General features: G+C 50.1%; 2 protein-coding genes across 2 annotated transcripts in view; both read left to right on the forward strand.

The window, feature by feature from the left end:
* VPS11 (vacuolar protein sorting 11 homolog (S. cerevisiae)) overlaps positions 1-3935 on the forward strand; it is a 9612-nt gene extending 5677 nt beyond the window's left edge. The window contains exons 9-16 of the mRNA XM_012655444.1: positions 390-536; positions 656-844; positions 950-1111; positions 1344-1483; positions 1574-1776; positions 1907-2078; positions 3058-3280; positions 3422-3935. Coding sequence (XP_012510898.1) covers positions 390-536; positions 656-844; positions 950-1111; positions 1344-1483; positions 1574-1776; positions 1907-2078; positions 3058-3280; positions 3422-3586 — 1401 coding nt within the window. The 3' untranslated portion in view covers positions 3587-3935. The remainder of the gene's footprint in view (positions 1-389; positions 537-655; positions 845-949; positions 1112-1343; positions 1484-1573; positions 1777-1906; positions 2079-3057; positions 3281-3421) is intronic.
* Positions 3936-5502: 1567 nt separating this feature from the next.
* HMBS (hydroxymethylbilane synthase) lies at positions 5503-13266 on the forward strand. Its single transcript, XM_012655417.1, has 14 exons — positions 5503-5688; positions 8193-8246; positions 8569-8641; positions 9028-9077; positions 9161-9216; positions 9595-9672; positions 9885-9962; positions 10079-10154; positions 10963-11076; positions 11808-11846; positions 12088-12207; positions 12464-12517; positions 12639-12725; positions 12827-13266. Exons 1-14 carry the CDS (start codon positions 5656-5658, stop codon positions 12998-13000), a joined length of 1086 nt encoding a protein of 361 aa, XP_012510871.1. The 5' UTR covers positions 5503-5655; the 3' UTR covers positions 13001-13266.
* Positions 13267-13517: the final 251 nt, after the last annotated feature.

A 13517-nucleotide genomic window follows, 5' to 3' on the forward strand; every position in this document is an offset into this window, starting at 1 on the left:
GGGGTCTCGCTCTTGCTCAGGCTGGTCTCAAACTCCTGACCTTGAGCAATCCACCCACCTCGGCCTCCCAGAGTGCTAGGATTACAGGCGTGAGCCACTGTGCCCGGCCTCCCCTCTTGTTTTATGATGCCAGAACTTTCCATGGTATCTAAGCCCAGGAAAGTGGCATCAGGGAGACCCTGTGTCCCCAGAGGAGTGTTTCTAATAGTGGGGGCAGAGGAAGACCTCTTGCTTTTAGTCAGAAATTCTGAGAGGCAGACCCGCATAATATTTTCAAAGCATAGACTTTATCATCACCTTAGGAATCTGTCTTAATGTCAGATGCCCGTTTCCTCCCCCTTCTCCAGCCACCTCTGTGCGAATGATTTTGTCTGATGTCTCCTTGGCAGACAAAGAGCGAGAGTGAAGTCCACTTTGATGTGGAGACAGCCATCAAGGTCCTCCGGCAGGCTGGCTACTACTCCCATGCCCTCTATCTGGCTGAGAACCATGCACATCATGAGTGGTACTTGAAGATCCAGCTAGAGGACATTAAGGTAGGTGAGACTCTTGAGGCAGAGCTCTATTCTTTTTGAGGACATCCCTAGAGTGATGAAAGTGCTTCCTGGTGGTTAAGGCAGGAGCATGCAATACTCTGCCCTTCACCTCTCCACAGAATTATCAGGAAGCCCTTCAGTATATCGGCAAGTTGCCTTTCGAGCAGGCAGAGAGCAACATGAAGCGCTATGGCAAGATCCTCATGCACCACATACCGGAGCAGACAACCCAGTTGCTGAAGGGACTTTGTACCGACTATAGGCCCAGCCTCGAAGGTCGAGGCGATAGGGAGACTCCAGGCTGCAGGGTGAGGCCTCAGGGAGAACAGCTTTGGACAGCAGGGATCACCTTAGGGCCTCCTGGGGACCAGGCCCACTCACTCGTCCTCCCATCTCCTCCTTTGCCGTCCTAGGCCAGCTCTGAGGAGTTCATCCCCATCTTTGCCAACAACCCTCGAGAGCTGAAAGCCTTCCTAGAGCACATGAGCGAAGTGCAGCCAGACTCACCCCAGGGCATCTATGACACTCTGCTTGAGCTGCGACTGCAGAACTGGGCCCATGAGAAGGATCCACAGGTGAGAACTCAAAAGGTGCTAGAGGAAAAACAGTTCTTGCTGTCTCCGTTCTTCCATCTTTGTAGCTGCCATTTGGTGCATTCCTAAGACCAGCAACCCCTCACCCCTGGGGCTAAATGGTCCTCAATGAAGAGGAAACTGGACTGAGGGGAAGAGGGAGTTGACTGGCCTGGTCCTAGAGGCCTCATGATTTTCCCTTCTGTCCAGCAGCTCTACCCTCCTTCTTCCCTAGGTCAAAGAGAAGCTTCATGCAGAGGCCATCTCCCTGCTGAAAAGTGGCCGCTTCTGCGACGTCTTTGACAAGGCCCTGGTCCTGTGCCAGATGCATGACTTCCAGGATGGGGTCCTTTACCTTTATGAACAGGGGAAACTGTAAGAGTTTGGGGAATTTTAAGGAAAGGGGAAGGATCCAGGTAATTTTCCAGGGACAGCCAGTGAGGTGTGCCCTTGCTCCGGCCCCAGGTTCCAGCAGATCATGCACTACCACATGCAGCACGAGCAGTACCGGCAGGTGATCGCCGTGTGCGAGCGTCACGGGGAGCAGGACCCATCCCTGTGGGAACAAGCCCTCAGCTACTTTGCCCGCAAGGAGGAGGACTGTAAGGAGTACGTGGCAGCTGTGCTCAAGCATATTGAGAACAAAAACCTCATGCCACCACTTCTAGGTACTTGGGAGGACTGGATGGGTGGGTGACAAGCTGCTGACAATTGGGCTCTGCAGCAAGGACTCTGCAACTCTAGCTAGAGGGTGCCGCGTGGTTCATTGTCTTATTTTCCCTTGGACCCCAATCTCAGTGGTACAGACCCTGGCCCACAACTCCACAGCCACCCTGTCCGTCATCAGGGACTACCTGGTCCAAAAACTGCAGAAACAGAGCCAGCAGATTGCACAGGATGAGCTACGGGTGCGGCGGTACCGAGAGGAGACCACCCGCATCCGCCAGGAGATCCAAGAGCTCAAGGCGAGGTACCTGGCATCTGGATGTTTGGAGGGGGCCAGGGGATACCTTGCTCTTTGCAGGGTGTTATTAAATACTTTTCATGGAGGATGATATGGGGTGTGTTTGAGCATTTTCATTCTTCAAGATCTATATCAATGGAGAAATTCCAAAGAATTATTTATCACATCATTATTTATTGGGTTTTGGAAGACATTATCTTATAGCAAGTATTTTTCTTTCTTTGTATGCCTATATTTTACCTTTTCTAAACCCAGATATACGTTGTGATTAGAAGCCGTTTGGAAGTAAAAACTTAGCTTTAGAAAATGCAGAAGATGAACAATTTAGAATTATTTAGGGCAGCTGGCAAAAATAAAAAACAACCAATAGAATTATTTATAGTAGACATTAATCCTGACTCTTAAGTCTTATCTTCCCTTAACCTTGTAAAATATGTATTAGAGAACAATTCCTTCATTCCACAAATATTTACTAAGCCTATTATGTCCCAAACACTTCTGAACAATACCAACAAAAAGCCCTGCCTTCATGGAGCTTGTGTTGTAGAGAGACAGACAATAATCATGTTAAATTGGCACTATTATAGTGTATTCGGTAGTGATGATTTCTGAGGGGAAAGTGGAGGAAGGGGAGTGGAGTAAGGAGTGTGTTAACAATTTTAGATAAGGTGGCCAGGAAAGGCTTCACTGAAAGGGTTACATCTGAGTACAGGCCTGAAAGAATTTAGTGGCAATTGTGAAAACTGAAAGAGAGAAAACTATCCCCTTGGGTCAGGTGGACTTGCTGGGAGGATGCTGGGACTCCCTGCTGGGCCAGGGCTGTTGTCCTCATTTGACTCCCTTTAGGTGGTAAGAAGAGCAGGGCAGGGCCTGCGTGGCCTTAACAGGGCCCCTCCCCATCGACTCCAGCTGCCTTCTCTCGCCACCTGGCTTGTGGCCTTGCCCTCACTCTTCCCAATTCATTTCTGGTCTCTCTTGCCTACAGTCCAAAGATTTTCCAGAAGACCAAGTGCAGCATCTGTAACAGTGCCTTGGAGTTGCCCTCAGTCCATTTCCTTTGTGGCCACTCCTTCCACCAGCACTGCTTTGAGAGTTACTCAGAGAGTGATGCTGACTGCCCTACCTGCCTCCCTGAAAACCGGAAGGTCATGGATATGATCCGGGCCCAGGAACAGAAACGAGATCTCCATGATCAGTTCCAGCACCAGGTGGGGATGAGCGGGCTAGATGAGGCAGGGGACTCCAACCAGTGTCACAGAGTCACTGGAGGGCTTGTTTCCTTTGCTCCTTATTTAAGAAACAAGCACTTCAGTTCTGATTCTTACTTCTTCCCTCCTCTTCCCCTGCAGCTCAAGTGCTCCAACGACAGCTTCTCTGTGATTGCTGACTACTTTGGCCGAGGTGTTTTCAACAAATTGACTCTGCTGACCGACCCTCCCACAGCCAGGCTGACCCCCAGCCTGGAGGCTGGGCTGCAGCGGGACCTGCTCATACACTCCAGGAGGGGAACTTAAGCAACTTATGGGAAGGCGTGTGTGATAGTGGAGCATGGCAGGACAGACATGGAGGGACTGAGGCGAGCTGTTGGACAGAAAGCAGACAGACATGTCCAGGGCTCCACTCTTTCCTGATGCCATAGCCCACAGGACTAAAGGGGACTTGCTTTTCCTGCCTTCTCCCTTAGCCAGCCTGCCGTCCCTGCTGTTGACTAACAGTGTAGATCATTTCAGATCATTGGGGGAGGGCACCTCAGCAACCTCTGAGTGTGTACAATAGCTGCTTTATCCTCTATCCAAGAGCACCAGGCTGTGCTTGGATCCTTGCTCTCAGAGTCTATAAATAAAAGAATATTATAATGATTTGACAGTTGAAGGATTTTTCCTGGGGACTTCCTGGTGATTCTTAACTGTGCTTAATGTACTTCCTTCCTTCTGCTCTCCTAAAGCTCCACTTCCCTCCCACAGTGTTTTCTGGCAGTCATATTGACTTGACCTCAATCCAGTAATGAGTGGGGCCGGTGGCATCTAATATGGTTCAATATACTGAAGAACCTCTGCAAAAGACCTAATGACTGAGCTCCAAGAGCAGCCTAGGCTGAAGCACCCAAAACAGCTCTTGCTCTTTAGTCTTGTTGGTCTCTATGGTTCTTGTTAAGGGCAAAATACTCAAGCAGGAGGCAGATTCTGGTAGGGAAACTTGGGCTTAGCCTGCCTTCATAATAGGTAGGTTGGTGCCTTGCTGTGCTCAGTACCAGATAATAAACAGGATAAAAGGTCTTTATTGAAACATTTTATTGGAACATTTTTTCCTCTGTGAAGTTGTCAGCTAAAGTTTATGTTGCTGAGTGTCCCTGTGTAATCTGGGTTAGAAAATTGGAAGTAATATGGACGTTGTGGTTTAGGTAGCACTTAGAAGAGGCATGTTGTAGCTGCTCTGAGTAGACTTTCAGTTGGCTAACCTGAGTTTGAATCCTAGTTGTGCTGTTTGACTTAGGGCAACTCTTACCTTCTAAACTGAACCTCACTTTCTTCATCTGTACATTAGGGCTTATAACACCTACTTTTTATAGCTATTATGTTATGAAAACCTAAGTAGCCAATGATTGTCCAGTTCCTTGTGCAGTGGTTAGTACACGGGTGCCCAATTCATGACTTAATAGTATTAGTGGGAAAAGCACTTTCCCTAACAAGCCCTTTTCCCGCTAACAATGATGGGGTGGTGGTACTCCCACTTCACAGTTACTTGTCTTTAGGCATGACCTTTGATCTCTCTGAACCAGTTTTGTCATCTTAGAAATGCTGCCTACTTCAGGGTTGTAGTGAAGCTAAATTTGAAGAGAGCAAAGGAAGGCCACATAAGCTGCACTAACTGCTTGTGGGGCAACTAGGGAGATTAAGCTGTAGAATTCTGGATGAGGAGCTTTCTGGAGCAGTCTTCTTATTTGGAGATGATAAATCGAGCCCAGGGGCATGGTAGCTGGTTCAGGGACGCTTCTAACCTGGCATTTCAGGGTTAATATATCCTCCTTCTCTTGCGCATTGCTAACTTCAGCTTAACTGTCCCTTTGGGTGTGGGTGGCCACTAGGCTTACTGCAGAGACAGTTTACTTTGTAGGTAAATCTAGGAAACATATTTTAGCCATTGACCATCAGTATTCTTGGCTCAGAAAGAGGTGGCATGTCTACGGCCATACTACCCTGAACACGCCTGATCTCGTCTAATCTCGGAAGCTAAGGAAGGTCGGGCCTGGTTAGTACTTGGATGGGAGAAAGAGGCAGCAGGCCTGGATCTCAAACCAGGACGCCTACGGGACAAACAGGAACCTACCCTCCGGGTGAGCCAGGTGGAGCAGGTGCGTTAGCAGATCTGCTTTGTCGCAATCATTCTAATTCCCGCCCAGAGGGAAGCACCTCCCCTCCGAGGGAGGGCGCCGGAAGTGACGCGAGACCGTTCGCCAAACCGGAGTCGGGCGGTAGGACGAGCTCAGGCCACACGTGTTCCGTGGTACTCACCCGCCAGAGCCCCGGCTTCCGCGGGCCCTGGGGGCCTTAGCGGCACCCCGGCCTAACTCCTGAGCGGAGCCATGTCTGGTAACGGCGACGCGGCTGCAACGGCGGTGAGTCCTGAACCGGCGACCAGCTCGCTTCGGGCTTCTGGACGAGCCGTGCAACGATTGGCCCTGGGTTTTCATCCTCCGTCGTCTATTGGTCGGAACGGCTATCCGTCTTTTTTTTTTTTTTTTTTTTTTTAATAGTTTTTAAAGGGCCGGTAGCTCGCTTGCCCTTAGGAAGGAAAGGCGAAATGAGTGAGCTGTGGGGAAGAGGTTAAGAGCGGAGTCTAAGAGCAGTAAGCTGTCACCTCCCCCAGCAACAGAGGCCCCCGATGTCTGTCACCAGAGGAACTCCCATCCCGCGGGTATCTGGGTGGGATTCCCGCTAGGTCTGGCACGCACGGCTCCAGATTTAGTGGTCCAGCCCGGGAAAGTCCAGACGGGATCCTTGCACACGAGACCGGGCCGGGGCCTATGAGGCCACCTTGGGAAGACGGTCTACTTCTGAGTCAGAGAAGAGAGCAGACCCCAAGTCTCTCTACTGCATAAACATCGTAGAAGTGCGCCTTCTCTCTTTTTCTGTTATAGTGGTCACCCAGCCACAGCCTACTCTCAAAGTCCCCAACCGAGGCACAACACTGAAATACTTCTATGGGCGGGGGGCCTTGCTATTCCTGGCCTGCCTGCGAGCTCTGGGCTTGTGCACACGCAAGCTACAGAGCCAGGGGAGGCCACGCGCCAGCCTGAGATAAGAAATAGCTGCTTATCTCCCCCTGTCCAGCCTGCTGGTGAGAATTCTTTGCACTTCCGGACATTCCAGAGCGCTGGACTAGGAGTAGGAAGATATGGATTCTAGCTCCAGCTCTGTTCCCATTATTAGCTGTGTGACCCTGGACAAATCATTTCATCCTCTCAAAGCCAACCTTTGCTTCTGTAACATGGTCCCAGAGGTGCCTGCTCTGTCTACTTAATAGGATTGCTGTGAAGACAACATTAAACAAAAGCAATAGCTCTAACATAGAAATGCTCAATAAATACATTTTTTTTTCCCCCAAGACAGCCTTGTTCTGTCACCCTGACTAGAGTGCAGTGGTGTGATCATAGCTCACTGCAACCTCAAACTCCTGGGCTCAAGTGATGCTCCTGCCTCAGCCTCCAGAGTAGCTGGGACTACAGGTGTACGCCACTATGCCCAGCTAATTTTTCTATTTTTAGTAGAGAGGGGGTCTAGCTCTTTCTCAGACTGGTCTCAAACTCCTGACCTCAAGCGATCCTCCCACCTCAGCCTCCCAGAGTACTAGGATCACAGGCGTGAGCGCCCAGCCTAAATACTTACTTTTTAATGGAACAATTTGACTTGAGTACGCTGTGCAGATTCAATGAACATAAGGGATTGTTTGAACCTAGCAGTTCTGGGACTCTAGATGCCCTACTGTGGACCAGAATTTTAGTGGCTACATTTGGCATTTCAAGCCAAGCCTAATTTGCCAAGAGTCTCCCAGGGTTAATTTATTAGAGGAGTGATCACATGAAGTAGACTAGAGTCTAAGAGTAGTAAGCTGTCACCTCCGCCAGCAACAGAGGCCCCATCAGATGTCTGCCTATAAAAGAACTCCATAGGATGACAATCCAAGAGCAGGGAAGGTTGGCAATATCTGTAGTGGCTGCTGTCTGACGTAAAAAGAAATGGGACCTATGTCTTACACTGAAGAACCCAGTCCTACATACTTGGCTCTGAACACCTTTGTCCAAGCCACCCTGGCAGGAGGAAAAGGCATGTCCCCTTGAGTTCTTGGTTTGGGCTCTGCCATCCCAGTATCTCCTTGTTGGTAAAACCAGAGGCAGCACTTTAGGTAGGTGAAATTAGGCAGCTCAGCCTCATAGTCTTATAGAACATTTGAGGCAGAAGAAACTTGAGTCTAAATCTCTTTCGTTTTATAGATGAACAAACAGGTCCTGATGGCATGATGTGCCCAAGGTCACCCAGCCAAGAGGCTGAGCAGGATTGTACATCAGATCTGTTTATCCCTGCCCTTTATGTATGCATTCCAGCCAGATTAAGGGACCCTTACTATGGCATCTGGGTGGCACTGAAGTTTTCTCAAGTACCTCATCTGTTGAGGATAATGAACCTGTCTTCCCGTGACTCAGCAAAAGTTTGCCTATGTGGCCCCGGCTCCCCTGCCCTGACTGCAGGCTCCACCCTCTCTGCGGCCAGGCCGATGCGCCTTATCTCTTTGCCCACCTGGCTGTGTGCAGCACTCCCACTGAGACCTGCGTTGGCCTGAGTGGGCTTCAGGGCTCAGAGTCCCGGTTACTGCAGCAGCAGCAACAGCGGGTCCTACTATTGCTTCCCTCTGGTCTCCGCTTCTCTGCATCCCGGAGGAGGGCAGAGGTCCTGTGGCAGGTAAAGGGACCTGTCTTGGAGTATTTCCCCACTCAGAGGCCCAGCTGGCCACAGGCCAGGGGCTGAAGTTCCTTTCTCCCAAGCCTGTGATTCTGGTTCTTGGACAAGGTGTTGAGGAACACAAGTCACAGAGGAGACTGTGACCTGGGGACTTTTTCTGCAGGAAAAAAACAGCCCAAAGATGCGAGTGATTCGTGTGGGTACCCGCAAGAGCCAAGTAAGTGCAGGTACTGGGGTGGAGGAGGTTTGTCAGAAGAGTTCTTGTGCTCACAGTATCACAAGTTGGGGGGCCCAGAGGGTTAGTTCCCAGCATGGAGGAAATGGGGTGGCTGGGCATTAAGTTCCATGGGGAATGGCAGATTACACTCTGTGGAAAGATGGTCCCTAGGCTGGGAGCGTTGGGACTACAGACGACTCCCAGGCCCCTTGCATTCCCTGGGGGGACTTCCAGTCCCTTCAGGATCTCCCTGACCTATTCAAGTCTGAGCTTGGGGCAGGGGCCAGGCAAGGGCAGGACTAATCCAAATCTCTGCCCGCAGCTGGCTCGCATACAGACGGACACTGTGGTGGCAATGCTGAAAGCCTTATACCCTGGACTGCAGTTTGAAATCAGTGAGTGTTCTGGAAAGGAATTGAAGCTAATGGGAAGCCCAGTACCCCTAGAGGGGAGAACACAGAATTTCTGGTTTTGCCTATGACCAGAGCCTATCCCGCTGCCTCTGGGAAGGCCTCTTGGATGTTCCCAGTTCTGAGGGCCCTTGTCTCCTCCGAATTCCTCTAGCTCTGACTGCCCGGGCTAGCCTGTCATTTAATGTCTTCTGCTTTGGGTCTTTTTATGATTGTGTCTGGTCTTCCTGCTAGATTGTACATACCCAGAGGGCAGGGACTGGGGTTTATGCGCCTCCATCCCCACCACGCATCTTAGCACAGTGCTGGGCTCAGTAGGGGCTCAATAAATGTTGACCGATGAGCTCCTGATAGATTGTCTCTCTCCTCAGTTGCTATGTCCACCACAGGGGACAAGATTCTTGATACTGCACTCTCTAAGGTAACAGCTTCTTCCCCCAGTCCTTGTGCCCCTTCGTCTTTCTTCCCCCAAGAGATTCACTCAGGCTCTTTCTTGTCCGGCAGATTGGAGAGAAGAGCCTGTTTACCAAGGAGCTGGAACATGCCCTGGAGAGGAATGAGTAAGTGAATACAGGAGAGCATAGCACCCTCTGGTCTCTTGCTGGAACTCCAATGTGCGACAGACCTGATGTCAGCTAGGCTGCTGGGCTTAAACCCTTGGGTAGGCTGGAGAGGGCTCATAAGGGGTTTTCCCAGGATTTAGAAAAAGGGAGTCCTGGTTCTAAGCCATCTGACTACCTGGAGTGCAAGATTGGCTGGGGAGAGGGGCAGAAGGGGGTTGGGAGGTGAGCAGGTCTCAGGGTCCTGAGGTCTCAGGAAGCCTGCTTTCTAAATTGCCCTGGGCTCCACCTCTGAAGTAGAGGCAGGGGTGGATGGAGAAGGGGTGGCGGCCTGCTGCCTGTGCCCTTTCTCCTTGCCTTCCTCTTCTGTCTCTCTAGAGTAGACCTGGTTGTTCACTCCCTGAAGGACCTGCCCACTGTGCTTCCTCCTGGCTTCACCATTGGAGCCATCTGCAAGTAAGGGGGCCTGGGCAGGGGTAGGCATCATGTGAACCTTTGCTTTCCCCTTTGGGACTTGGCCTTCTCCCTCGAGGGCTGTATCCCCTGCCCTGAGGAGTGTCGAGCCAGGCAGAAAACTCAGAATGTGCCAGTTAATTGACTATGGAGAGAGAACGGAAGTGACCTAAACCGGAATCTCCCTCATTCTATGACCTTCCCTCCTTCTCCAGGCGGGAAAACCCCTGTGATGCTGTCGTCTTTCACCCAAAATTTGTTGGGAAGACCCTAGAAACCTTGCCAGAGAGGAGGTGAGTGGGACCCGGATAGGCACCTTGGTAGGATGTGCACAGAAGATGGAGGGGTGCGGGGAAGAGGAAAGGAACAGTGGCTGCCTAGTGTTAAATCTCATTTTAACGCTCTGCAGCGTGGTGGGAACCAGCTCCCTGCGGAGAGCAGCTCAGCTGAAGAGAAAGTTCCCACATCTAGAGTTCAAGAGTATTGTATCCTTTCAGAAAAGGGAGGGGGCAGCAGCCAAGGAGGAAGACAAGGTCTAGAGGGCTCTGGGAGTCTTGAGAGTGGACAGAGCTTCCAGAGCAAGTGGCCCATGGGGTCAGTGGCCTGTTTGTCCTTCCATCCAGCCATTCATAATCCTTTGATATTTTCTTAGCCCCAGGCAAGTGCCTGGCACTGGGGAAAATGGTAAGCAAGATAAACATTGTCCCTGCCTGTATGGAGTTTACACAGGGAGACAGAGAGAGAGACTGAGAATTTAGAGTGATACTGAACAGTGAGTACTTCTGTGGGGGTAGTGGGTGCTTCCATTTTTATTTATAGGCTACTATATTGTTTTGATTTTTACAATGAATATGTAGTACGTTTCATAAAACTGATTTTAAAAATAGCGTGTATGTGTTAAGTGCTCCAATGAGTGACGTAGGGAATTCTCAGGAAGCTTCTAGCTGGAACATCTGAATACAGACTTGGGGGTCAGAGACGATTTCTCAGAAGTTTTGTAACCTTGGGCAAGTATTTAACTTTTCTGTATCATTTTCCTTGTCTATACAATGGGGATAATAATAATACCTCCCTCATGGGTTGTGAAAATGAAATGAGTGGACATATGGAAAGCACTTTTAGAACAGTGTCTGGCATGTAGTAAGTATGATGTAAGTGTTATCTGTTATCATTAAGCTGAGAACTGGCAGATGAGCAGAATTCAGCCAAACAGGGAAGGACAGACTCAGGCAGAGGGAAGAGCATGAAGCTCCAGATTGCCCAATACTCCTGGTCCTTAGCTTTTCTCCACAGCGGGGAAACCTCAACACCCGGCTTCGGAAGCTGGACGAACTGCAGGAGTTCAGTGCCATCATCCTAGCCACAGCTGGCCTGCAGCGCATGGGCTGGCAGAACCGGGTGGGGCAGGTAGGGGCTGCCCCTGTCCCTTCCCCAGTTAATCTGCATCTCCTTCCTGCTTGTACAGTCGGTCCCCGGTTTAGGACGGTTAGATTTAGGATTTTTCAACTTTATGATGATGTGAAAGTGATACGTGTTCAGTAGAAGCCATACTGTGAATACCATACAGCCATTCTGTTTTTCACTTTCAGTATGGTGTTCAATAAATTACATGAAATGTTCAACACTTTATTATAAAATAGGCTTTGTGTTAGATTTTACCCAACTGTAGGCTAATGTAAGTGTTCTTAGCATATTTAAGGTAGGCTGGGCTAAGCTGTGATGTTCAGTAGGTTAGGTGTATTAAAGGCATTTTCTTTTATTTATTTTTTTTAAGACTAGTCAAGTATAGTAATGGGAAGGGGGAAAGAGTAGAACCAGGAGTTCAGTCTGTAACTGACTGTGAACAATCAAGTGAGATAACTCACTACCTTCGGACCAGACAAAGGCATTTTTGAGCTGTGACTTTTTCAACTTATGATGGGCTTATCAGGATGTAAACACATTGTAAGTCAAGGAGCATCTATATTCTCTTCTTGGCTACCCCACCTCTACCACCACAAGCTGGGAAGATTGGGAATCAGAAGCCAGACTCCATTTGTGTCTACCCACACTTTCTAGACGATAGGGAAGCCCCATGTCATTGCTGGGTGCTTTTAGGCATCCCCATCTCCACCCTTCTGCCTGTTCTGCGTCCACAGATTCTGCACCCTGAGGAATGCCTGTATGCTGTGGGCCAGGTATGCTTGACCAGGGAAGCCACATGTTGATGTATCCCTTGCCTTTGTTCTCAACCAAGAAGCTGGTCCCCTGGCCTTCTACACCCCCTTCCCCAAGAATAAGTCTCAGGGAGGGGCAGGCCTTGGGATGCTACTGGTCCAAAAGACCCTGGGGAGCAGGTGGAGGAGGGGTGGTTCCCATCCTTAGCTCCACTGGTTGGAGAAAGATCAGAGAAATATCCTAGGCTATTTTTTCCATCAGGGGGCCCTGGGTGTGGAAGTCCGAGCCAAGGACCAGGACATTTTGGATCTGGTGGGTGTATTGCATGATCCTGAGACTCTGCTTCGCTGCATCGCTGAAAGGGCCTTCCTGAGGCACCTGGTAGGACCTGTGCTCCCCCTGTGAAGGGTTGGGGACTTGGGGAGCCGGGAAAGATAGATGCCTCAAATGAATGTTCTATGTGTAGTGATAACTTTCTTGTTGGATGTTGTGTATGGAGAGGACCTGGGTCTGAGCCCCCAGCTGCTGTTTCAGTTATGTCCTCAGAGGTCTGTATATCTCTGAGGGCTGTGGTTAGTGTGGTGTTAAGGACCCTTGAAGCTGAGAGAGAAGCTGAGAGGAACTTCTCTCATTGCAGGAAGGGGGCTGCAGTGTGCCAGTAGCTGTGCATACAACTATGAAGGATGGGCAAGTAAGCAGGGAAAATGGGCGGGAGGGCAGGGAAGAAGGGACTGTGGCATTTCTCTTTGCGCATGCCGGGTTTCTAAGCAGTCCTCTCTCAGGATATGCTGAGGCCACTCTTTCTTCCCCAGCTGTACCTGACTGGAGGTGTCTGGAGTCTAGATGGCTCAGATAGCATGCAAGAGACCATGCAGGCTACCATCCATGTCCCTGCCCAGGTACTGTGGCTGGAGGCTGAGGGAGGGAGGGGGTCATAAACATGAGTGCTTATAATCTTCCCTTTCATTCTCATCAAACCCCACCTCCTTCCCCGATCCAGCATGAAGATGGCCCTGAGGATGATCCACAGCTGGTAGGCATCACTGCCCGGAACATCCCACGAGGACCCCAGTTGGCTGCTGAGAACCTGGGCATCAGCGTGGCCCGTTTGTTGCTGAACAAAGGAGCCAAGAACATCCTGGACGTTGCACGGCAGCTTAATGATGCCCACTAACTGGTCTGTGGGAGCACAGGTGCTTGGGTCGCTGTTGTACAGTGCCTACATCCTGGCCCTCAGTGCCCCGTCCTCACTGCTAACTGGGGAGTGATTACCCCAGGAAAGTGAACTGCAGGGTCCACAACTTCCAGGGACTTGCCTCACCGTGGGGCCTTGGTGACTGCCTTGCCTCCTCAGAAGGCGGGGGGCTTCAACTCTTTATCAAGTCCAAACCACAGCCTTTGAATGTAACCAACTCTACTAATAAACCAGCGCTGAAGGTGGTGATTTTTTGATGGTGTTGGGGGGGAGAACAAACACAAAACTCTTTAATCCTTACTTCTGAGGCTAGGATTTCTGTCCAAAGTTCTCCTGGAACTCTTCTGTCTCTGCCTCAATAGTTTTCATTTCAAACAGAACAAATTGTCTCCCAGGGAACACCAAAAAAGCAAGAGAGCTATAATTTTAAATCCTATGGCTTGTCTCTCCTCCAGTTAACAGTAGAGCCTATTTATACAACACAGCCCCTCCCACC

This window comes from Propithecus coquereli, unplaced genomic scaffold (genome assembly GCF_000956105.1).
Source record: "Propithecus coquereli isolate 6110/MARCELLA unplaced genomic scaffold, Pcoq_1.0 Scaffold477, whole genome shotgun sequence".
NCBI lineage: Eukaryota > Metazoa > Chordata > Mammalia > Primates > Indriidae > Propithecus > Propithecus coquereli.

Excerpts from the sequence above, each read along its gene's own strand:
- HMBS (XM_012655417.1), top strand. The coding sequence starts at position 5,656 with ATGTCTGGTAACGGCGACGCGGCTGCAACGGCG. Across the intron at positions 5,689-8,192 it reads GCGACGCGGCTGCAACGGCG|GAAAAAAACAGCCCAAAGAT; the intron begins GTGAGTCCTGAA and ends CTTTTTCTGCAG. Across the intron at positions 10,155-10,962 it reads ATCTAGAGTTCAAGAGTATT|CGGGGAAACCTCAACACCCG; the intron begins GTATCCTTTCAG and ends TTTTCTCCACAG.